Source organism: Galleria mellonella, unplaced genomic scaffold (assembly GCF_026898425.1).
Source record: "Galleria mellonella isolate WM207_F2 unplaced genomic scaffold, CSIRO_AGI_GalMel_v1 utg57, whole genome shotgun sequence".
Taxonomy (NCBI): domain Eukaryota; kingdom Metazoa; phylum Arthropoda; class Insecta; order Lepidoptera; family Pyralidae; genus Galleria; species Galleria mellonella.
This window is the reverse complement of record NW_026442119.1, coordinates 206285-231253: the sequence shown is the minus strand read 5'-3', so window position 1 is coordinate 231253 and position 24969 is coordinate 206285. Positions and strand designations below refer to the sequence as shown.

The 24969-nt window shown below is 39.3% G+C and overlaps 1 protein-coding gene across 1 annotated transcript; it reads right to left on the bottom strand.

The window, feature by feature from the left end:
* Positions 1-1084: 1084 nt before the first annotated feature.
* On the bottom strand, positions 1085-24812 carry LOC113509913 (SR-related and CTD-associated factor 4). Its single transcript, XM_052899270.1, has 23 exons — positions 24633-24812; positions 24268-24558; positions 23448-23583; positions 22854-22954; positions 22404-22597; positions 21170-21239; positions 20561-20626; positions 20183-20304; positions 19405-19533; positions 18560-18672; positions 16319-16527; positions 15289-15480; positions 13833-14065; positions 12044-12126; positions 11283-11357; positions 10740-10912; positions 10011-10223; positions 9600-9862; positions 9242-9352; positions 8419-8663; positions 6822-6941; positions 4725-4763; positions 1085-4406 (listed from the first exon to the last, which is right to left on the bottom strand). Exons 1-23 carry the CDS (start codon positions 24666-24668, stop codon positions 3034-3036), a joined length of 4587 nt encoding a protein of 1528 aa, XP_052755230.1. The 5' UTR covers positions 24669-24812; the 3' UTR covers positions 1085-3033.
* Positions 24813-24969: the final 157 nt, after the last annotated feature.

Sequence of the window (24969 nt, the reverse complement as noted above, 5' to 3'; positions counted from 1 at the left end):
TACGACTTTATTTTTAACCCTAGACTTCTGGCTATGTAGATCATATTGAAACCAAGGCCCTAGCGAAGGAGGTATAAATTAATGTCCTGATGAAATCGTCACGATAAGCCAACTAACCTGACTTCATTTTCAATTTATACAGGCGGGTTGCCACTCCTTTATCACCCAAAATCCAGGGTTCTAGACTTTTTTATAACAGGGGGGTAAACAAGCATGCAGGTCATTTGATAATAAGTGACCACCGTCGCCCATGATCACACACTAAAGGCATTGCAGGACTGCTGTCGGCCTTTTTAAAAGAAATATACTCTTTTTATTGAAGGTTATGATGTCGTATCGGTGTATAGACTGCCGATAATGACGGTTAACAAAATTTAAACGATAAGTTACATCCGTTGGTTCCTTATGACAGTCTATGGGGAGGCCTATGTTGAGCAATAGGCAATTAATAGCTAATATGTTAAGTTGCTTCAGTGGTATAAATAATGATCACGTAATTAGCGAAACTTCAAAATTTTGCTTCCTACTCACGATCATTTACCTAGTTGTAATTCCAATGGCATGTGTACTATTTGCCTGATGGTAAACAGTTATCAAATTTATATATACCAACATGGGTGCGTACTCTTTTTCATTTTATTTGCGCGCCGAATTTCATACAGGGTAGATAGAGTCAAATTATTTACACATGTCTTGTATGGTCCACTTTCTCAACTCATTTTAAATTGCAGTTATTTACAAATTACTGTTAATTTATCATTTATCATTTATCACCACTACCACGGTGTGGAATTGAGACGTTTATCATCATCAGAACAACCCATCACCACCTCATGCCTAAGTCTCTTGCGTGGCAACAGTTGAAATATGGCGGCTTGCAGTCGATCGTGGATGCAGAGAATACCTATACATGGTACTCTCTACTGTTGACGGTATAAGGAAGTCCACTGCAACATCTGGCTGCAATGTAAAAAAAACAAAGCAAAACTAGTCAATGTGTGCAAAAGGGACCCCTCCGTTACTGCGACAACCCTATGAACGTGACCTAAAATCTATAATACCTGAAAATTAAACATACCTCGAGTGAGTTTAGAAAGATTTTTATTTAAGCACAATGACAATATTCCAAGCATGCATTTAATTTATTTTAATTGCTTATCTACACAGAGCGGGCTGCCAGTAACCTTCTGTAGAAACTATCCTATCAGTAAGCCCATAATTATATTGAATTTTACAAAAATATGTTACATATAATTAGTCCGTGCATACAGCATGGAGTAGCTCCTAAGTATATCTCGAGATGTAAAATTATAAACAAACCTAAATTATGATAGGTATAGCTACAATTTGATCCTATATGTATATATATATTTTTTAATAAAATTACGTATAATATCTATCAAATAGATTTAAAAAATTTTTTTAAACCATATATTGTACCTTCACCGAACATTATAAAGACGAAGCGACAAAAAATTCTACCAATTGATCAATCAATATGAAAGAGCAATCTAACATTAAAATATTATTGTGTCATTTTTAAATTAGCACGTAGTCAAAGAATAAAAACATGTTATACACGATACATATATAACCAAGTTCGAGATAACAAAAGGGAAACAACTTAAATCTACAGTAAAACGTGAACATATGCGCCGGGTATTACTACACAATGTGTTCCATCTTCCTCTTGCACGTTTGTTGGGGACGTTTCCAGTTGATTCGGGTGACACGGCCGCCGTCGAGGTATTTTGCACACATTGCTAGCGGTATTAAACTATGTCGAATTGAAGATAATTGTGATGCAAGTATATCACATACATTTACATATAAAATATAAATGTCAATTTATACAAATGTTCACTATTATATATATAAATATAAAAAAAAAGAGAGAGAGAAAACTTCATTTCGACATTTTGAAATAACGACAAAAAATTACGCCCGCCGAGTACAACTGTGCAGTTTGTATTATAAATTTATATAATGTTGCAACACGTCAATAAACTCGAATAAGTGCAATAATAGAACAAAAATATAGTCGCATTTACTCTGTCAGCGAGAGGGCAGATAGAGACAGCGCGTTATGAAAGCATACCGGATAGTGTGAAATGGGAAACTGTGATCGTGTCGCAACATCGGGCCGTTCGAGTGCAATTGTTCTAGACGCGCGTATAAATGATTTAGCAACCGTACCTGGCCCGGGTCGCTCCACTTGAGCGCCCAGGCGCGTTCCTCTTCTCAGCGTGCCGGTGACAAACAAAACACCACATCGGTAACCAATAAGGCACTCGTATATTTCAACTTTGTTCTTTGTATAAAAAAAAAATCTTTGGCGTTATGCGCATCGGCGGTCGGCCGCCCGAGTTAAAGCTATATGTTCCTTGTAAAACTTTGACAAAATATATGACAACCATAATCTAGTTAGAAGACATAGCTGTAACTCGGCGTGCCACTATCGTGTCCTCTTCGGGGCCCGCTCGCGTCACCCGAATCATTTCCACTGGAAATACCCGACTTTCCATCTCCGCCGCTGTCAAGCTACTCCTTCCTTGCTCTCTGTGCTTGTCTGCACTTCGCTGCTGTCGCTCTCCTTCGCTTCCGCGAGTTCTTTGTCTGGACTGAACATGTCTACAATTTTCGAGCTGTCTGCCACTTCGAATGTGGGCTCTTTTTCGACGACAGCTATTGATGAATTGTCCACAGGGGTTTGTAATGTGAAACTAGTGTCTATGGCGTCACTCTCGTCGTAAAGGTCATTTGCACTTGGTATATTTTCTGGAGCCTCACATTCCATCGTTTCTGGGGACTTCTGTGGATTACTTTCCTCATTATTATAACTATTTTCTGCGACATCACCGCCCCTTTCATCACCACTGTAGTCATATTCTTTGTTTTCACTCTCCTGCTCATTTGATTTAGCGATAAAACTTTCCTGCATACTGAAAACATCAGAATTGTTTTGTTCACTTGAGCCCTTATAACTTTCGTGGTTATCTGAACTGTCAAAGCTTTCCTCAACATTAGATTCTTTTATGCTTTCTTGAATGTCAGAACCTTTGTAATTTTCTTCAATGTTAGGCACCTTAAAGGTTCCTGATCATTGGCGAGAGTTTCATTATTTTCTTGTTCATTTGAAACTAGATCATCATTCTCTTTATACACATTCGAAACTGGTTCATAACTTGCGTCATTGCTTTTATCATCGGATTGTGCAGGTTCTGAACACTCTTCGCTAACACTCTCCTTGTTGTTATCATTACTCTGAACATGTTCATGACTAGTGTCAACACTCTCATAATTTTCATTACTTTCACTATTTACATTAAATTCACTATTTTCTGTACTTTCCTCTGCTTGATTCTGATTCTCGTTAACATTAGCAGATTCATCGGCAGCTCCCCATCTGGATTTCCTGTCTTTATCTCTTCTAGTATTCCGTTCTTCGCGGGGCGGCCGCGTCCGGTCCTGTTCGAACGACCTTCTGTTGCGATCACCTCGGTCTGCACGGTCTCCACGGTCACTCCGATCGCCGCGGTCACGGTCACCGCGTTCTGGTCGATCGTTGTGATCGCCGCGATCTGCGCGTTCAACGCGGTCAGTGTGGTCACCACGTTCGGGGCGATCGCCATGGTCAGCGCGATCACCGCGCTCTCCTCGTTCACCGCGATTCGAACGATCTCTGAAACGATCCTCGTGATCTCTGTTTCTACGATCCCTTCTACGATCATCCCATTCGCCGCGGTGCTCCCAGTCGCGGTCCCTGTCACGGTCACCATTCCAGCCTCGCTCTCCAAACTGCTCACGGTCATCAAACCGTCTACCGCCGCGATCGAAATACTCTGGTGGTCCATCAAATCTCGCCGGACCATCAAATTGACGATCTCCTTCATATGGGCCGTCAAATTGTCGCGGCCCTTCAAATGGTGGTCTCTTTCCATCAAACGGTGGTCTGGAACCATCGAAGGGTGGTCTAGCTCCTTCGAAGGGAGGTCTCTTTCCATCAAAAGGTGGTCTCGGCCCATCGAATGGAGGTCTTGGCCCGTCGAATGGTGGTCTAGGCCCTTCAAACGGTAGTCTGGGCCCGTCGAAGGGTGGTCTCATTCCGTCAAATGGTGGTCTCGATGCGTCAAACGGTGGCCTGGATGCATCAAACGGTGGTCTAGGGCCGTCAAAAGGTGGCCTTGGGCCGTCGAAAGGTGGTCTAGTCATTCCGTCGAAAGGCATTCTATTGAATGGTGGTTCGAATCTGGGCGGACCATCGAACATTGGTCCTCCCTCGAAAGGAGGCCTCTCGAAGGGCGGTCGCGCGAAAGGCGGCGGTCCCATTCCGTTGAATCTCGGTCCAAAGCCCACAGGGCCTGGTCCTGGACCTGGTCCCGGGCCGGGACCGTCCATCCATGGCCCTGAAAATTTTGAGAAAATAAAATTTAATCGACTGAAACTAAATATTAGACAAAAAAACTGTTTAAAAACAGAATGGCAATATAATTTTTTGCACAGAGATCCTTTGTACAAGTCTTGGCTATTGAGTATTGTAAAAGTAATGCTTCGAATGTTACAAATTTTCATTGACTCTGATGAATTATCATCAGACAGACTACATGCTTGATCCCTCTATATACATAATCAAAATTTCTCACAAAAAATATGACTACAATTAGCTTTTAGTTCAAAACACATAATGAGTCAATAGTAATTGGGTTTATTATTTTATGTAATACCTTGCATAGGTTGTCTGGGCGGTCCTCTCATTCTCAGTTCTGAAAGAAAAAAAGTAAGGTTTAAGTATAGAATTAAAACAAGTTGGGACTGTTTGAAAGTTTTTTGAGTGAATATCTCAATTGTTCTAAATTTTTGTGATAATGTTACGCGATTACATCACCAATTTTGAGTCGATTTTCGCTGTATTTTTTTAATCAACACGCTCTGTGTTCTTTTTTTTTTTTTGATGGGTGAAAATGGTATGGTAACCCCGCCTGCGCTAACGGGATACGTTGGCGGAGCACCAGTGAAGGGTGATAGATGAGAATAAAAACAGGCCAGTTAGCCCATCATGATGAATTCATCAGGAATTAACCATGACAGTTTCCAGGGGGAACCGCGAAGAGGTCGACTTGGTTGGGGATATTGCTAGCAATGGGATTCTCAGTCTCCATTACTAAAAATCCCTTTCCCCCCCTACACGCTCCGTGTTGGTCATATTGACTTTCTAACAATTATATAACATTTCAAATTATAATATTGTTTACAATGTAGGGTAACTCAAAAACTTAAAACTTTTTCTATTCTTCACAATAAGAATATCATATCCATAAAATCACAGATAAATGTTACAGCGTGTTACATGGGGGGAGAGAGGATCAAAAATCTACAAAAATCAATATATGTTAAAGCATTAACAATATGCAATTAATATTATTCACTCCTGCGTATAATGAAGCGGTTACAGCGGTAAAACCAATGGACGACTGCTAAGTTATTAATAGATAACATCAACCAGTAACAAGAGTCGCTCATCACGACATCGCGAGAACGCCAATCATAACGCAGGAGAAATTTACATGACCTTTCAGGTTTTCAAAATTGTAACAGACTCGCAAAACAAAACTTCAACGCATAACATCAAATTTATATTCAATACAACGCTTCAAAAGTATTTATTTTATTTACCCTAGTTAAATCGCTTCAAATACTAGGTGTATTTATTCATCATCATCATCATCATCATCATCATATCATCTGTTCATCATTAAACGCAAGCGCACATCATTAACAATATATGTATATTTATTTTTATTCCATTTAGCTTGTATACCTTTTTACCTGTACTTTTCCCGCACTAGATTACCTGCTAATTATTTTCTCTCTAACAGCATTGGATTGGCTGGAAGATATCTCTTTCAGAGATAAGCCCTTCCTTGTCAACAAGTTGTTTAACTAATCGCTATATCTTTTGTTCAAGTGCAATAAAGAATATATAAAAATTGCATTTATTAATACATTGAATGTCATCTAATGTGATGTTATGTATTATGTATGATTTTTTTTATACCACTGAGGTGGCAAACAAGCATACGGCCCACCTGATGGTAAGCGGTTACCGTAGCCTATGAATTACGGTTGTCACGTTTTTGTAGTGCATCCACATTGTTTGCAGCGGCATGGACAGACGACTTCTATGCCATCAGACGCAAACGAATCGCATCTACTTTACACCGACTGTGTACATACAACAGCATTCTGAAGGCGTTATGTAATAAATACGATAGCCCGATCCTCTCATTGTGGGTCAAAATTATTATAGGGGCCATAAAATGATTTGTTTTTGTTTTACTAACATTAAGTTACTACGAAGTTACAACGACTATCAAATCGTTTATTACATCTAGATAAAAAAATCCTCAAAATAATGATAGGGACATTAACGGGCCATTGTCCATTAAACAAACATTTATACACAATAGGAGCCACAGACAGCCCTCTATGTCGAGGCTGTTTCGACGCCGAAGAAACGGCTGCTCACGTAATCCTGGAATGTGAGGCTGTGGCCCATCAACGTTTAGAAATCCTCGGAACGGTGACGTCGCTCCGTGAGGCCTGTGAAGAACCCAGGAAGCTTCAGTGCTTCTGGGCGGAGCTAGGCTGGCTGTACTAGCCACGACTCATACGCACAACGGCCCAAATGAGAGGTTAAGCGCAGAAAATAGAGTCTTTTTACATTCACATACTAACATTAAGTCAATTGTTACAAACAAAAATGGATCCTGATCATCTGTAATAAAAATTATAATAGCAAAAACATGTGTTGTGTGTTCGACCTGCTCGGAATGGCGGCGCGAGGTGCGGCGGCGGCAGGTGCGGCGGCGGCAGCTGCGTCCAGCCGCCGGCCGCGGCGCCTCCGCTGCCGCCGACGGCACCACACGACGGTTGCTCCGCGTCTGCAACAGGGCGTTACCGGACCTCCGTCATTTTTTTTTATCTCCTTTTTACAATGTCATTGCAAAAGAGATCCCATGAGAGATATTATATTCTCTACCCAAAAGATTGTCTATGCTTTAGCGATAAGACCACCTTTTGTACTAAAAGTGTAATATTTTTTTTTTTGTGCGTATGTATCTAAATCTATTGTTATTTGTGTGCTGTAAGTAATGCAAATAAATTATATATCTATTTATTTATTTACTCTTCACTTCTTTTTATTTTTCTATACAACTTAGAATGGCAAACAAGCTGAAGGTCCACCTGATGGAAAGTGGTAACCGTCGCCTATACACATGAGCAGTACCATGGACATAACAGAGTATACTGTTTCGCCCATGATACGCCCCCATGCGTTGCCATTCCTGAGGACTCAGGTGTTATTCCTCTGTACCCAGTAAATTCACGCCATATCCCATCCTTCAAACTGAAACACAGCCATGCAAACACAACTGCGTTACGGAAAAACACGAATGGGACAGAGATATCCAAGCAATCGACTTTTGTACAAAGTCTCCCTCTGGTTGTTTGTTTGTTACGTACGTTGTTTGTTATGACAGCTTAACCAACCACAATGAAATTTCGTATACACGTACTATATGGAACGAAGAAGGGCGCAGGTTACTTGTTACCCTTGTCAGTGAACTAATCCCGAACATGCGAACGAAGTCGCGAGTAAAAGCTAATTTTAGAACAATTTCAACTTCATCGAACGTCCACGCGAACGGAGTCACAAGCACAACTAGTAAAGAAATATAATTAACTAGCGACCCGCCCCGGCTTCGCACAGGTGCACATTACATCACATCACATTAGAAACCTTCAAAATTATCAGTGTTTCTCTACAATATTATGCATGTATTATACATATAAACTTTCCTCTTGTATCACTTTCTCTATTAAAAAAAAAACACTTCACAATCCGTTGTGTAGTTTTAAAGATTTAAGCATACATAGGGACGGACAGACAGCGACATTGTTTTATACTATGTAGTGATATCAAATATAATATTATTGTTCTAAATATATGATATGTTAAACTGAGCATCTTCATCAAGCAATTATTTCGAATGTCTTATATGTTATATGCTTAGATTATATAGATAGTGCCTCCATACAAATGCTCCGAAAAGCGGGTCAAATTTTTCATATAATTTTGCGTGATAAATAGTTTCCTTTATAACTTCTATATTTATTTTGTCTTATAAATTCTGCACTTTTTAAATGCCTAAAAATTCATTTAATTTATTAAATAATTAAACCTAGATACGTCAAAATACATTGTAGGCTTAAGTATATAGAATATAAATAAAAAATAAAACAAGTCAGCTAATTTGACAATTAGCTTTTTGGCAGCTAATTGTCAAATTAGCTGTTAAGCCGTTTTTGAGACTCGACGCTCTATCTATATAATGTAAGGTTGTACGTTGAACTGACCTCCTTCATCGGGCAGCGGCATGTCTAGCCGTATGGGCGGCATGCGGTCGAGCAGCGGCGGCCGCTCGTTCCGGTCACGGCCGTCGTCGCCGCGCCGGCCGTCGGCGAAGTCGTCGCGGGGCTTGTCGCCGTCGTCGCGGGGCTTGCCGTTGGCCATCTCCCACAGTCGCTCCTGCAGTGACTTCTCAGGGTTCTGCTCCATGTTCGCCATGTTGCGCGACGGGGACTTCTCTCTGCTGCGTTCTCTGTTGCCAATAAAAATAGTATAAGCCTTTTTTTTTTTTATTTAAGTAACCTTAATTACTAGCATAAATAGCAGCTGAAATGCTACAACTATTAACATTCAGAATACCTACATAAACAAATATATAACATTCATTTGAGTATTCAACCCGACCCTAGATATTTCTAAACCACGACTAATATCTTTCTACCGGGGGGAAAGGGGTTGTTAGTAATGGAGACTGAGAATCCCATTGCTAGCAATATACCCAACCAGGTCGACCTTCTCGCAGTTCCCCCTGGAAACTATCATGGTTAATTCCTGATGAATTCATTATGATGGGCTAACTGGCCTCGTTACATTCTCATCTATCACCCTTCACTGGTGCTCCGCCAACGTATCCCGTTAGCGCAGGCGGGGTTACCATACCATTTTCACACATAAAAAAAATTATCTTTCTACCTAGGGAGGAAAATTTGAGTACAAGCTGAAGGATATCGTGTTAATGTGAGTGGTTCTCGAATCTCGATTCCATTTGCTTATCCCCTATGAAATTTGCAATAAATACTGATACATATATAAATACAATATGATACTAACCTGTTACCGTCCCTCGACGTAAACCGGTCCCGCTCTCGATCCCGGTCGCGGTCGCGGTCACGCCGGTCCCGCCCCCGGTCTCGGTCGCGGTCACGGCGGTCATCACGCTCTCTGTACAAAGAGAAGAACAATGTTATTAAAACATAATGTTATGTTGTTATGTTTGTGTTTATTTTGTCTAATGCATCTAGGCTTGGGTAATATGGGATCCTGAACCTTAATAACGATGGCGGAAAAATGTCATCACCCATTTTGTTATCGCTCATATCGGTCTGGTATCTATTTTCAAATATGTTAAAAGTCTGTTTTACTTTTAGCATAATCGTTGTTGAACCAACATACAGATACTGTACTGTACCTGTCGCGGTCCCTGCCACGGTCGCGTTCCCGGCGGTCACGGTCGGCGCGGTCGCCGCGGTCGCGGCGCTCACGGTCCCGGCGGTCGCGGTCTCGGTCGCGGTCGCGGCGGTCGCGGTCGCGGTCGCCCTTGCGGTCGTCGTCCTGCTTGTCGTCGGCCGGCGGCTGCGACCCGGCGAACGGCGGCGGCTCGTTCACCTTGTAGCCCGGTGGCGGCTCCGACGAGTTGAACTCCGGCGGTGGTTTCGATAGCAGCGCTTGGAGCTGGGGACAAATGTGCACGTTGATAATCATCTGCCTCCTTTTATTCCAATGGGTTATTTGACTGATTTCTAAAACCAATAAATCTAGAAACTATTTCCTTCTCACCAAAGGGAGACAATTACTATTATTAATGCCGAATCATTAGTACCTGATCGTGTAATGAGGACGGGTCATCGTGGGTCGCAGCCCCGGACCCTGCAGCCTCCGGCGGGGGTACGGTCGGTCCGGCGGCGGCGGCGGCGGGGGCGGGGGCGGGGGCGGGGGCAGCGTGTGCGGGGACGGCCGGGACGGGGGGCAGTTCATCGCCCTCCAGCTCCATGGCATCATCGGCAGCGTTCACCGAACTCACGGCGGTCTGTTGCTGCACAGGGGGAGACATAAATTAGTTCACTATCTGAGCATTTGTTAAATCTGTCCAGAAACTAACTTTATTATCTGATAGTGTTTAGCAGTTTGTATTAAAAATATACATTATGTATATAATTAAATTTTTTGAAAAAAAAAAGCAACAGCTGAGTTTCATGCCCCTTCATTTTAGTTACAAAATGTTCAAATTGCATTACAATAAAAAAAAAACTCTTATAAAATGCTTAAATCTAAATTTACTTGCATAAAAATATTTATTTTTGTAATTTTTTTTTTAGTTTATTTCTCTGTATTCTATCCCGATTGAAGTTACTTTTTTTTTATCTAAGTCCAAGTTCCTATTTCTTTTAATTATTAAAAATAAATAGTCGAATACACTTAAACTGTCGTTATTTATTTTATTTATTCTTTATAAACCATATTATTGTGAGTAGTTCACCGAAATCTTGAACTGTTATAAATGTTCAAATAATGAGACACGAGTTTAAACCGAATTCTCGCAGTATTATACCTGCAAGTGGTGAGACAGCTGCTGTAGATGCGGGTGTTGTGGATGCTGCGGGTGTTGCGCGTGCTGCGGGTGCTGCGGATGCTGCGGGTGCTGGTCGCGCGGCAGCAGTGGAAGGCCGGCGGCCACCAGCCCGCCCACGCCCAGCAGCCCGCCCAGGAATCCGCTCACCATGCCTGCAACAAGCACCATATTCAAACTATGCACACATTTTCATATAGTAAATAGCTAACTCGGAGCGGGAAGGAATTATTAGAAATGCGGACTATCAGTGTATATATATACTCTGTCAGGCAGGCGGAGTTACCATCCATTATCCCAACTTGAAAAATATAGAGTTGAATTCCAGGAGATGGTGATAACTGACATGCCTTCTCCAGTGTTACCTATCATCTCTCACTAGTGCCTTGTTAGTATAGTTACCATTCCATTATCATCCATTAAAAAAATAATTTTATAGTATAGTGTGATGTGGTATGGTGTGGTATGGTGTGGTGTGATGTGGTCTAGTGATGTGTTGTGTGATGTAATGTAGTGAGGACATACCGGGCTGTGGCGGCATGGCCGGCGGGAAGCGAAGCAGCGGCCCACCCGGCGGCAGCCCCGCCTCGCCCTGCAGCCCTGCGCAGTACATAATCATCACTCGTTACACAATATTAACACCTTTATTTATTTATTTATTCATTAGTACAAATATGTGTACATAGCGGACTTAATGTTAAAAACATTCTCTCCCAATCAACCATAGGGAAGTGACAGAATACTCGAATGCGGTACTAGTAACTATTGATATACATACATACTAAAATTACATATATAGACGAATAAATATATATATAAATAACAAATATACTTACACATATATGACACATACTATATTATACACGAAATTGAGAATAATATAATTGCGCTTACTGCTTGGATAAAGTAATAAAGTGAGCGTGAACGTTTTTTTTTTGAAAGATGGTTTAGTCTCTACACCTTTACTGTTACCATCTTCTATCTAGAGAGTCGTCAGTATGTTTGCTCATGAAAATCATTTTTGGCAAATTATTAAATCCCTAAAAATTAAAAATTAAAATATTGTAAAGCTAATTAGGAGCTTTCATGTCGCTTTAGCTTCAAATATTTATAATTGTTTCATAGAACAATCATTTTGAAGTTAAGGGTTACAACCTCCATATCACAAAACCGACTAATTAGGAGCAAAAATTGGCCAAAAATCCAAAAACTTACAATACATTGAAGACACCAACGTCAACAAAGAAGCGGTAAAAATTAATAGATTACAATGGTGCGTTCATTACCTGGCACTCCGGCGGGCATGCTCGGCGGTCGGATGTTGGGCGGAATGCCCGGCGCCATGCCCGGGGGCATACCGGCCGCCATGCTGCCAACAATACACATATATTAAATACACAAACAGTTGTGAATAATAATTACTACTACTATTCGTACTTAGATCTATGACTTAAAGGCTGTGGCAAAATGTTAATATATTTTTGTTTTTAAATTTATTTAATAAAGATATTGCTGAATATTGGGGTCGATTCCGACCCCAACTGTCGATTCTGAGACGCTATAACTCTAAATTTATCTTTAAATTTAAAATTTCAATTTGATAATACAATAAAACCTTTATAAATTAAAATAATTACAAATCTGCTTTACATTTTTTTTTTTATTCAGGCGTTAACTGTCCACTGGTGAACATAAGCCTCTCCCTTGGTGTTTCACCAGTAGTTGCCACGCTTGGCAGACGATTGGCAACCGCAAACCCAAACAAAAAAACCAAAACAAAAAGGGACACTGCTGCCCATCCCTCGACCTGCCTTAATCGGTTCTTACGACACCAATGAGAAAGGAAGAGATGGCCGATTCTATGCCGAAACCACACGGTCGCTTTACAGTAGTCCATAAAACAGTAATTTTACAAAGCTATTAAATTAAAATATTAGGTAAGGGATAAGTTCAAAGAATTGGCAACTCAGCATCGGTGCCAGTATTTGCAATATTTTGCATAAGAAACCAGTACTAAAAGTAGTTTTATTTTTAAACTTTTAAACAAGCAGATTTTGATTAATTTCAAAATATAATACTCTAACCTCAGTTATTAATTAAATATATTTATATTTATAGATCTTCTAATACAATCGATAAGTGATCATAAGTACTTTTTATTAATACAAAAAAATAATAAAGCCTTTTATAAATTAGCACGGCACGATGTCATACGATTTTACTGTCACGATATAATAGCAAATTAAATTAAAAGGAAACACTTATCATTTTTCATGATGATAACATATAGACGTGAACGCATAACGATATCGTGTGAACTACATAACGATGTCGTGGGCGTGAACGACATAATGATATCGTAGACGTGAAGCACATAACAATATCGTGAGTGTGAACAACATAATGATGTCGTAGACATGAACCACATAACGATACAGTGAGTGTGAACAACATAACGATGTCGTGGACGTGAACCATATAACGATATCGTGAGTGTGAACAACATAACGATGTCGTGGACGTGAACCACATGACGATATTGTGAGTGTGAACAACATAATGATGTCGTGGACATGAACCACATAACGATACAGTGAATGTGAACAAGATAACGATATCGTGAATGTGAACATGATGTCGTGGGCGTGAACCACATAACGATACAGTGAATGTGAACAATACAACGATGACGTGGACAAGAACCACATGACGATATCGTGAGTGTGAAAAACATAATATATCGTGGACGTGAACCACATGACGATATCGTGAATGTAAACAACATAATGTTAAGTGTATAGAAATTGAAAAATTGCTAAAGTACCTTTTTAATTTCTATGCACTTCTATCATTTCTTTTTTTGCGAACTGAAGTTCACTCCTACTTTTTAGTTGTAGCGAATTGAGAGTTAGAGAACTACTATTACTGATAAGATATGGCACAAGTTGTCGTACTCTTATATTAAAATGCGTAATATAATATATATTTTACAGCATACAGTTGCCACTGTACACACAGTTCTGAGTAATACATTTTTTCTCCTTTATAATAGATTCACCAAATGAGTTAACTTACCCGGGCGGAGGCATCCTCTGTACTTGCATTGCCATGGTAGCCGCGGGGCCGGCCTGTAGCCCGGGTAGTTGCATTTGCGGCATGGACGGTGGCGGTAGCGAGGGCATGTTTGGTAGCGATGGCAGTGATGGTAGGGAGGGCATCGCCGCCGGCATGCTGCCCAGCATGCCCGCGCCCGATACCGGTGGTATGCCCGGCATCATCGGCATGTCCATTATGGCTTTGGGCAGTATCTGTTGAATAATCGCAAATAATAAAGTAAAAATACTGGTTATATAATAGTAGCTTATACCATAATACCTTATGCCGTCATGGTAAGGTGATAAGGTCATCGAGTAGTAGTGAGAACTAGACTAGTGATTCTCGGTGACAGCGTGTGCGGTGTGCCCGCCGTTAGTTTGGGGCACATGTTTAATAAAAAAAAAAAAATGTTTTTCTCACACACCGAAATTATTTATTTATTTTTATACTCAGCTAATAGTCCACTTTCACTTATTTGAAGGTTCACTTTGACTCGGGACGCGCGAGATCCTTGGTTCAGGGTTTTATTGAGCCTGAATTAATCTAACTAGTTAGTTTAACTGGCCAAACCGGCGGAACTAGGTCCGTAGTTGGACAGCAATTTGGCTAGTTAAATTACGACTGATCGATTTAGAGTTTGTATGGGTTTATAATCTTCTTCAGAAGAATACAGAAAACAAGAAACACAGATATTAAGAAGAAAACCAAAATAAGATGCTCTTCAGTATAGTATGAAACAGAAAAAGGTTATATAACGAGGTACAAAGAGAAAAGGTGGACTCTTCAAACGATAAAATGACGAGGTCTAGTGGGGCAAAGAATTGTTGGAAGGCAAAGAAAGAGATGGGCTGATGACATAATAAAGATAAAGAATATTGAAAGAAAATATTGCTATAGATAAGGAGAAGTGGAAAAAGATAGAGAAGGCTTACTTTTAGGGACTACTGAAGTGGAGAAAAAAGCTATAATAATAATAACAACGACTTTATCAAATATATAAAATTCTCGTGTCGCGGTGTTTGTTACTAAACTCCTCCGAAACGATTTTACCGATTTTTATGAAATTTTGTGTGCATACCGAGTAGGTCTGAGAAACGGTTAACATCATCATTTTTCATACCCCTCAATCATAAGGGTGACCCATAAATATATAAAAAAAAAGTTTACTTTTTTATGATTTAGCATTGAATAAAAAATAATCGCGATTAAAAAACTCCTGTTTTTTTAATCGTGATTTTTATATGCCGCAATAGGGTTGTAATCGAATATAACAATTGTAGTACGAGAAACGACATGCATAGTTGTCGAAATAATGTATATGGTAAAGCAAAGTTTGCCGAGTGAGGTAGTGAGGTGGTGAGGTGGTGAGGTGGTGAGGTGGTGAGGTGGTGAGGTGGGAGGTGGCGAGGTGGCGAGGTGGCGAGGTGGCGCGTACCCGCGGCGGCAGCCAGGGCGGCAGCGTGTCCTCGTCGACGGCGCCGCCGTCCTCGAGCGCGTCGAGCGACAGCGCGCCGAGCGCCCAGCGCGCGTGCAGCGCGGCCCACGGCAGGTACGCCACGCCCTGCTCCGCCTCCCAGTAGTCCTTCCACTCGCGCCCCTTCACGCCCTTGCCCGGCGCCCACGCCACCTGTACGTGGCCGCCGCACCACACAAACATATATACACATATCACACTCCACTACTCCCGGCTACTCTACCACTCACCGCTGATACACAAACACTGTTACTAATCCATTGTCCTCCATAAAATGTAATGATTTCTTTAAGAATTAAGGAAGACTTAAATACTAGTTGTTTGATTAAAATTATTTTGTTTACTACCACTACCCTTAGTATGAGTATATCTAACAATACTTGAAGATTGACTACCATTGATATTACTAGAAATGCTACAATTTTCTATATTAGCCATTATTCACCAACTGCTATTTCATTCATGCACATTTTGTGTCATGCTTTTACCTCTAAACAAGGAATATTTAGGCAAATCATTAGATCGCTGCTCAAAGTCTAGTGTTAAATGTTTGGCATCCAAACTACTAAACGTATAGCAAAACGTGCGTGGACGAAATGCCAGTCAGATATTGAAGGGTAATATGGAAGGCTGATGGTGGTCAATCGAGTGTTTGCAATTACACACATATTAATGGTAGTGTAATTAAACGAAATAATTTTAATTAAATAAACAGTAATGTAAACTTATGTAAAAATGTGGTCTAAAATAAATGTTTAATTTGTAATAGAATTAGTTTTTTTTTCTTTTTTTTTTTTTCTAATTAAAATAATAATTATTAAAATCAATTCAGAATAGTTCAAAACTAGTTACATACAAACTCACACAAACAACACTTTCGATTTAAAAACTAAACCACTGGACCGATTTTGATATAATTTGTACAGGAGCAATGTTTAAGTATATCCTTTCAGATGTAAGAAGGTGGTGCGGCGGCGGTGGGTGTACTGACGGTGATCTCCTTGGAGTGCAGCTTGTGTCCGTCGAGGCGCAGGCGCGCGCGCGCGGCGTCGCGGCGGCGCTCCATGACGACGAAGGCGCAGCCGCGCGGCGCCACCACGTCGATGGACACCACGCCGCCCAGCGCGCCGAACAGGTCCGACAGCTCCTCCGGCGTCGCCAGCTTCGACAGGTGCCCCACCCACAGCGTCGTGCTGCACACTGCGCCGTGTGACACACAGCGGGGGGGCAGGGGGGGAATTGTACAAATCAGTAACACCATCCGCGCTATCGGTATACGCCGGCGAGGCACCAACGAAGGATCAGTTAGCACATCGTGACGAATTCAACAAGAATTGTTCACGACGGTTTACAGGGGGAAACACGTGGAGGTCGACCTAATAGGGCGCATTGCTAGCAATGGAGCTGTCAAACTCCATTGCCAACAATCCCTTTCCCCCGGGGGAGAGGGATTATAAGTACACCTTATAAACCACCTCCACGCGGTTCCCCCTGGAAACCATCGACCAATTCTAGTGGAGTTCATCACGACGGGCTAACCTGCTTTCATCGTCATCTATCATCCCCCACTAGTGCCCTGCCAACGTATACCGATAGCACAGGGGGGGGGGGGTTACAATTCCATTATCACCCATTAAAAAGACAATGCATTATACACGTCAAATACATTCTTATCTAGCAGAACATGCTCGAACGCATCAGTCCACTGCTCGACATAAACCTCCCCCATAGACTGCCATAAAGAACGGTCCTGAGCCACCTGCATCCACTGACTCCCTGCAACGCATTTCAGGTCGTCACTCCATCTAGTGGGGGATCGTCGTACACTGCGTTTACCCGTACGTGGTCGCCACTCAAGAACCTTTTTTCCCCACCGGTTGTCGGTTAACAAATAATACAATACAATTGTATGTACTATGATGTGATGTATGACCTTTATTCAGACAAACGTCTAATCGGCTGACACTTTTTTTTTAATAAATCGAACACTTTCTTTCAGTGTTGCAAGTAATTAGATTAAAAATTTCCCAGATTTTAAATTAGAATTGAAAATTATTCTTATCTATATTAATTAAAATAGCGACTATTTTCAATTATTAGAAAGCAGAAACATATTTTGTCTTTACTTAGATATAATTCAAAATATATAAAGATGTCATGAATTATGTATAATTGAATAATTATATTTTTTATTTTTTTCCATTTTACCCTAGAATATATTTTATGCCATATACTCAATAATAAATGTACATTATGATAACTATATTTACGCAAAATGGATAAAAACAAAAATATCTGCTTTTAGGAAAACAATTGTTTGGAGATCATCTCTAAAATGTTAATTAACTACACAGTATAACCACTAGTTGTTTGACGATTTTAGCACGTCTTAAATAATTTGGGATACACGGTTCCATCTAATGACCTAGACAGGTAAGTTTTTTTTATGACCCCATCGCTTATAGTCATTTATCTATTTATTACATCAACTGGATAAGCTTTGCAATCTTCCAATACGCTCACCCAGGAAATAAATAACAAATAATGAATGAATAACACCATGTTGTGTTATAAAATTCACCATAATGCATTGCCATTCAGCTGTAGGACCTTAACATGTAACACCTTAATCCTCAGGAATGGCCTCATACCCTGTAATTCCACTGTAAAATTCCAAATTCAAACATTTACAATGCAGTGTAATTTTTTATTTTATACAACTTAGAATGGCAAACAAGCTGATGGTCCACCTGATGGAAAGTGGTAACCGTCGCCAATAGATATGAGCAGTACTATAGACATAACAGAGTATACTGTTTCACCCATGATACCCCCCATGTGTTGCCATTCCTGAGGACTCAGGTGTTATTCCTCTGTACCCAGTAAATTCACGCCATATCCCACCTTTTAAACCAAAACACAGTCATGCAAACACAGCTGCTTCACAGTTGAAACACGAATGGGACAGAGGTACCCAAGCAATCTACTTTTATACAGTCTCCCTCTGGTAAAATTGTGGATATTTGAATTTAGAATGTAGAATTGTGTGTTTAGACACAAATTTTACTTTTAAACAAGCAGAAGAAAAACAGCAGCTTTGATTACCACAAAATTAAAATGACACCAATACAAGAGGTAACTTCACCAATAATAAAAATACTTTTTTAAAATTGAAAAATTCATAAGAATAAAGATTTTTTTTAAATCGCTTATGAAATATAGTAAAACTCACCACTAAGGTTCTCTTTTTTAATAGGCGGTAATCCTTTCTTTTCTCTCTCCCTCTGCTTTTCCTTTTCTGCTTCTCTCTCTTTGTAGGATTTCTCTCGTTCTTTATCTCTGTCTCTATAATATAAAAAAAAAAAATTAGAAGAAATTCACAATAACTAAGCAATTACAATTGGCCGTGTGGTCCCGGCATAGAATAGTTCACCTCTTACTTTCTCATGTGTGTCGTAAAAGACGATTAAGGGACAGTGAGAGATGGGCAGCAGCGTCCCTTTTAAAACATCTCTAAAGCCTGACTAGTTGTCAATCCGCCTGCCGAGCGTGGCAAATACTGGCATTACTCCCCAAAGGGACGCTTATGTTCAGCAGTGGACAGTTAAGGACTGGTTATGTTCAGCAGTGTATGATGATGAAGCGATTTTATGTTCCATATTTACAACGCTTTTGCAATTTGCCATGTGGTCCCGGCATAGAATGGGTCACGCCTTCCTTTCCCAAAGATATCATAAAAAACGACTAAGACACAGAGAGGGATGGGCAGCAGCGTCCCTCTTAAAACATCTCTAAAGCCTGACTGCGGCTGCCAATCCGTCTGCTGGCATTAACCCCCAAGGGGAGGCTTACGTCCAGCAGTGAACAGTTAAGGACTGAAATAATAATAATAATAAGGCGGCTTACTCCCGGGAAAGATGTAGAAAGCGGTGCCTTTAGATATTGTCCGTATTGTACGCCGGTTTCACTCCCTGGGGCCCTGAACCGCGGCCCACTGTGCTTCTGCCGGGAGTTAGTTTGCCATCTCCTCTCCTTAAGAGGGGGATGTGAATTTTTGTAAAAATGATGTGAAGTTACCTATCGCGATCGCGCTCGCGGTCTCGGTGGCGGGCGCGGCGCGGCGACCGCGAGCGCGTGCGGGACCGCCGCCGCCGCGACCGCGACTTGGACCGCGAGCGGTGACGTCGAGACTTGGGGGACGGGCTCCTGCAACCAACACATCCATATGTAATTCTAAAACAAAACATTCTAAAAAGTTCTTAAATGACAATGTTGAAGGATGGGATAAACTGGCAACAACTAGGTGGCAGACAACAGGCAAGACTCATTATGGGTGCCTTAACTGGACATATGCCAATAAGGCATATGTCCAGTTAAGGCGAAATCGGAATCCATGGAACACTATATGTGCACCAGAACTGTGATTCGATGGCGAGCATGCGCATGAGTCTACTGGGAACGGCTTATCCAGAACCAGGGGACTACAGATATCTTAAACCACGGGATATCGTTAAGATAACACATAGGATCTATGAAATTATGGTGGCATGGACAGGCAGGGGGAAGCACAAAAGATCCCGATGGGTCGACGTGCAACGGCTTAGCTTGGGGTCACCATATGCGAATATAACTCCAAAACAAACATAAATTTTTTTAGGGATAGAAATAAAAGAAATATTATTTGACAAAAAACACAAAGTTATAAACTCAAGATACAATGGGCCCCACACTAGACGAACCTGTATTTTTTCAATATGGTTGAGTTGTTTTTGAGTTTGTCATTCCTTTCCTCTTTATAATATTAGTATATATTAACTAATTCGCATTTGAATGATAATTAAAGCATGTAACTCACCTCGAATCATTTGCATCAGGTATTTCAATGACTTGGGGGCCAGTCTCCACAAACTCTATGTCAGATTCGTTGGCGATATCATCCTTGGCCTCGTTCTGTTTCTGTTGGTCTTGCTGTGAATTCTGTAAACAAAAAAATAATTATGCAATACAAACAAAATCAAAAAGTCAATTATTTTTATTTTAAAACTAAAACACTGAATGGACTTTAATAACATTTCTATGTATCCAAACTGTAAGCATATTGTTTTAATAAAAAAAAAAAATATTGATTTATAACTGGTGAAGTTATGAGATTACAAACTTAAAAAAAAAATACAATCAAAAAACCTCCTTCTTTTTGAAGTTAGCAAATAAATAAAATTACTCATTTACTTACCAAAAATGGTAGATTTTGGTTTTGATTCTGTTGCATTTGCATATCGGACATCATGGGCATAAGATTCTGAAAAAAAAAAACAATAAAATTTGAAAATAAAAAACATTATATATGTAGTTTTTTTTTTTGCAGATTGTTTGAATAATTTACTTCCACAACATTAAGAAAACAATGAACTAGAAAACAGACAATCTAGAGGAATTTAGACACAAACATTTATAGCTTTTAAACATTTGCATTCACTGTATTTGCTATAAGATATATATTTTATTTAAGTGATAATAATAAAATAGGTCATATAGTGAGGTACAAAGATAAAAGGTGGACTCTCCAAACAACAAAATGGCGAGGTCCAGCAGGAAAAAGAAATTGTTATTGTATTGTACAGTATAAAAAAATGGTCGGATGAGTTCAAAAGTGTATCTGGTACATTGTGGCTCAAGAAAGTAAGAGATAAAAAAAATATAAAAAACACTGGAGGAGGCCTTTGTGTCGAAGGATACATTGACTATTATGCAGCCTGGCCAGTAATAGTGTAATTCTTATCTATGGTTAACAATAAAGGCTTTGAAATTGAAACTGAGTATTGAGCGGTACAATATAACTTACAGGTATTTGAATTCCAGCCATAAGCTGAAGGCTCTGCAATTGTCTCATTATGTCAGGATTTGTTAAAATGCTGGAACAAAGAAATTTCATTGTTTTATTGTATATACTCAAATATAATAATTTTAAGTGATAATAATAAAATAGGTCATATAGTGAGGTACAAAGATAAAAGGTGGACTCTCCAAACAACAAAATGGCGAGGTCCAGCAGGAAAAAGAAATGTTGGAAGACAAAGAAAGAGATGGGCAGATGACATAATAAAGATAGCAGGAAAAAACTGGACAAGTATTGCTATAGATAAGGAGAAGTGGAAAAAGATGGAGGAGGCTTTTACCCTTGGGGACCACGGAAGTGGATAAAAAGCTATAATAATAATAATAAAATATCATAAACCTTACCTACAAGAAAATTTTGCTCTAAAGAAAAATCAATGACTAGAATTGTGACAATCCAATATAATACAATACAGTACATAACATCTTAATACTTTCGGGGGAAAGGGATTGTTAGTAATGGAGACTGAGAATCCCATTGCTAGCAATATATCCAAACAGGTCGACCTTCTCGTAGTTCTCCCTGGAAACTATCATGGTTAATTCCTGATGAATTCATCATGATGGGCTAACTGGCCTGTTTTCATTCTCATTGATAACCCTTCACTGGTGCTCCGCCAGTGTATCCTGTTAGCGCAGGTGGGGTTACACTACCATTTTCACTCATAAAAAAAAAATTTTAGTACTAAGAAATGGTATGGGGTTTATCAAGGGCGAAATAGTATAAAATACTCTGTTATGTCCATGGTATTGTTCATGTCTATAAGTTATCACTTTCCATCAGGTGGGCCGTCACATTGTTTGCCATTCTAAATTTTTTTTTATGCTACTTAGAATGGCAAACAAGCTGACAGCCATAGTGATAACTGTCCCTTATAGACATGGAGATAACAGAATATACTGTTTCGCTTATGATACTCCCCAACTGAAACATAGCCATGCAAGCCATTTTTTACTATGCCAGTATTTTAATTGTATCTTTCGTTGTATTTTATTCATGTCTTGCAATATAGTTGGTAAAAAGACAGTAACATTGGAGTACACTCTATCAACAGCAAAATAGAATTATTAAAAATAGTTCAAAATTATCGACCATATCACCTAACATACACACCAATAACAGACAAATTGGTAACCTTTTCTTTTTAATAGATATTTAAAAAGCTTTCGTAAACACATACCTCCCGAGTACATCAGCAGGGTTCTGTGGTGGGTGCTGTTGATGCGACTGGAGCTGCTGGTGTGAATGGTGCGACGGCTGCGACGCCGGCGACGAGTCCAACGCCATTGGCTCATCTTCACTCTCATACTCAAAGTCGTTGAGAAGCTTACGGTTGAACTTTACATTGGACTGTCCCGTTGATTGATCCTGGAACTGAAAGTAGACATACAATTAAAAAAAAAATTATTATGTGATGCATATTCTTTGCATGTAGTTACCAATTTTGGCAAAGGGATTGGCAACCACTGGCTTTATTGATGTTTTAAGAGGAATGCTTCTGCCCTCCCTCAATTATTAAATGATTTAATTCAATTAATTATGACACCCACAGGAAAGGTAAGGATGTCCTATTCTATGCAGGGACCATATGGACTACAATTTAGAATATGAGACTAAAATGGACATTTACCTGTTCACCCATCGGTGTGGAAGCATGCGGTGTGTGCTGTGGTGGGGGTACCGGGGATATTTTGTTGTCTGACATATTGTGAGTCAAATTTAGACTGCTCCCTGAAATGTTCAAAATAAATCATTGCTGTAAATAAATATTACAGTACTATTATATAAATATCACAGAAAAAAATAATATTAGTCTTTTTTTTTAATTGTTCTAATGTCGTAGTCGTCAACAAGCCAATGTTGTTGCCACAACAAACACTATAAACCCATGATTGGACCTGCAGGGTGGTTAATAATATACTTGGACCTGCAATTTAGCTTAAGCAAGAGCAAGAGTTTTATTATCTTTGAAATAAGGTTTCCTTTTACTTTTGTTATATGAGAATGGTTGAAAATAGACAAAAATATTAGGCTCTTTAATGACCTGGAACTCGTATTTCAAATGTGATTAAAATGTGCTTTCCTCTCTGAGTTCGTCTGTATGAACAGACACTAAGAGTATCTTTCCATTACACTACTAGGTGATAGATGATGTTTACCAGTTTCCATCAGGTGGACCATCACAATTGAAATTTCATATTGCATAGAAAAAAATTATAGTTACCATTAGCTGTATTATTCTGTTGTATTTCTTGATGAAGAGGATGGTTAGGATCGGCCATGTCCAGCAATGGTTGGATAACTTGTGGACTAAACACATTGTTCTTTTGCCACAAGTTCAGTACACGGATTATATTGCGCTGAAATATTAATAAACTTTATGTTAGATATGTTTTGTGTGACTGATATATTAATAATTCAAGGGAATGGTTATTTGTAGTTAATACCATGTTTGATAATAAAGATATAGGGAGTACACAGTACAAAAATAAAAATAAGGCTGTATGCTCATTTGCCACCTTTGTGGTATAAAAGAAGTCAGAATTTTGACAGAAATTTATTAACAATTGATGTCAACTAATATTTTTGCAGGCAATGTCTCAATATCTTAGCATTTACATGAATGTTAGCATAACATAAATATGGAAATTTTGTAAAATAATGAAAATATGTAAATATTCATTTAATAGCTACATTAAAAATACTATAATAATTATTTACTAATTATATTTTAGGCTCCTATGTAAATAGTATAATAATATTATATATGTAACTTAGGGGCAGTACATGTTATCAGAATGTTTTGATTTAATATCATATTAAAATTCTATGCTTTCAAAACACAAAATTTGAGAAATGTAGCATCATCGTGTAAATGCAATACCTCAAATAAATTGCACTTAAAAAAAATACCACCATGTAAGTATTTTTTCTATTTTATCAGACAACAGTATTTTAGGTATCTGCATACAATAATCATATCCAGAGTATCAATAATATTACAAAGAGACAAAACTAACCTAAAACAATTTTACATAACTAACCTTATCTTCAGGAGGGCATCTGAACAGGTTTGCAAAGGTTTGCTGCATATTCTTTGCAAACCTTGGAGCAAACACATCCTTGTCTTGTCCAAATTGGTGCCGCGATTGCCTTACTATTGAGTCTATCACATATAAACCAGGAACTTTATATTCTGGCTTGCATTTTTGTATGAACTTTTCTACGCTGTGTACTACATGTTTGTAGAACTTTATAGCCTTTATAGCACCTCTAGTGATAGCACTCATTTTCGCCTTTGATATAGGCGGTCTATTGTCGTACAACCCGGATAACTGAAAGAAGAAGATATTTAAAAAGATGCCACGGTTTGATTTTGTATCAGGAAAATAAAATCACTATTATATACCTCCGTGTTGAACGCTTTAACTTCAGACATATCCATTTTTATTGTAATAATCTACACTAATAAATTAATTATTCAATAATACTAATAAAATTGATAATTTGTGTCAATAAAATCATTTTTGTGAAGAAATCAACACGCACAAAAGTACAAAATGGCGTGCGAATGCGAAGCATCCATAGACTAGACGCCATAAACGAATTGTCATTGGGAACGAGAATCAATGCTGCCAGGTAATTCTGCTGAAATGTGCCAAAATTGGATCTAAGGAGCCTAAAGTCGCCTAATTTTTTTTTACAATATGGATCTTTTTAGTACTTTGTAAAGTACCTGTATACAT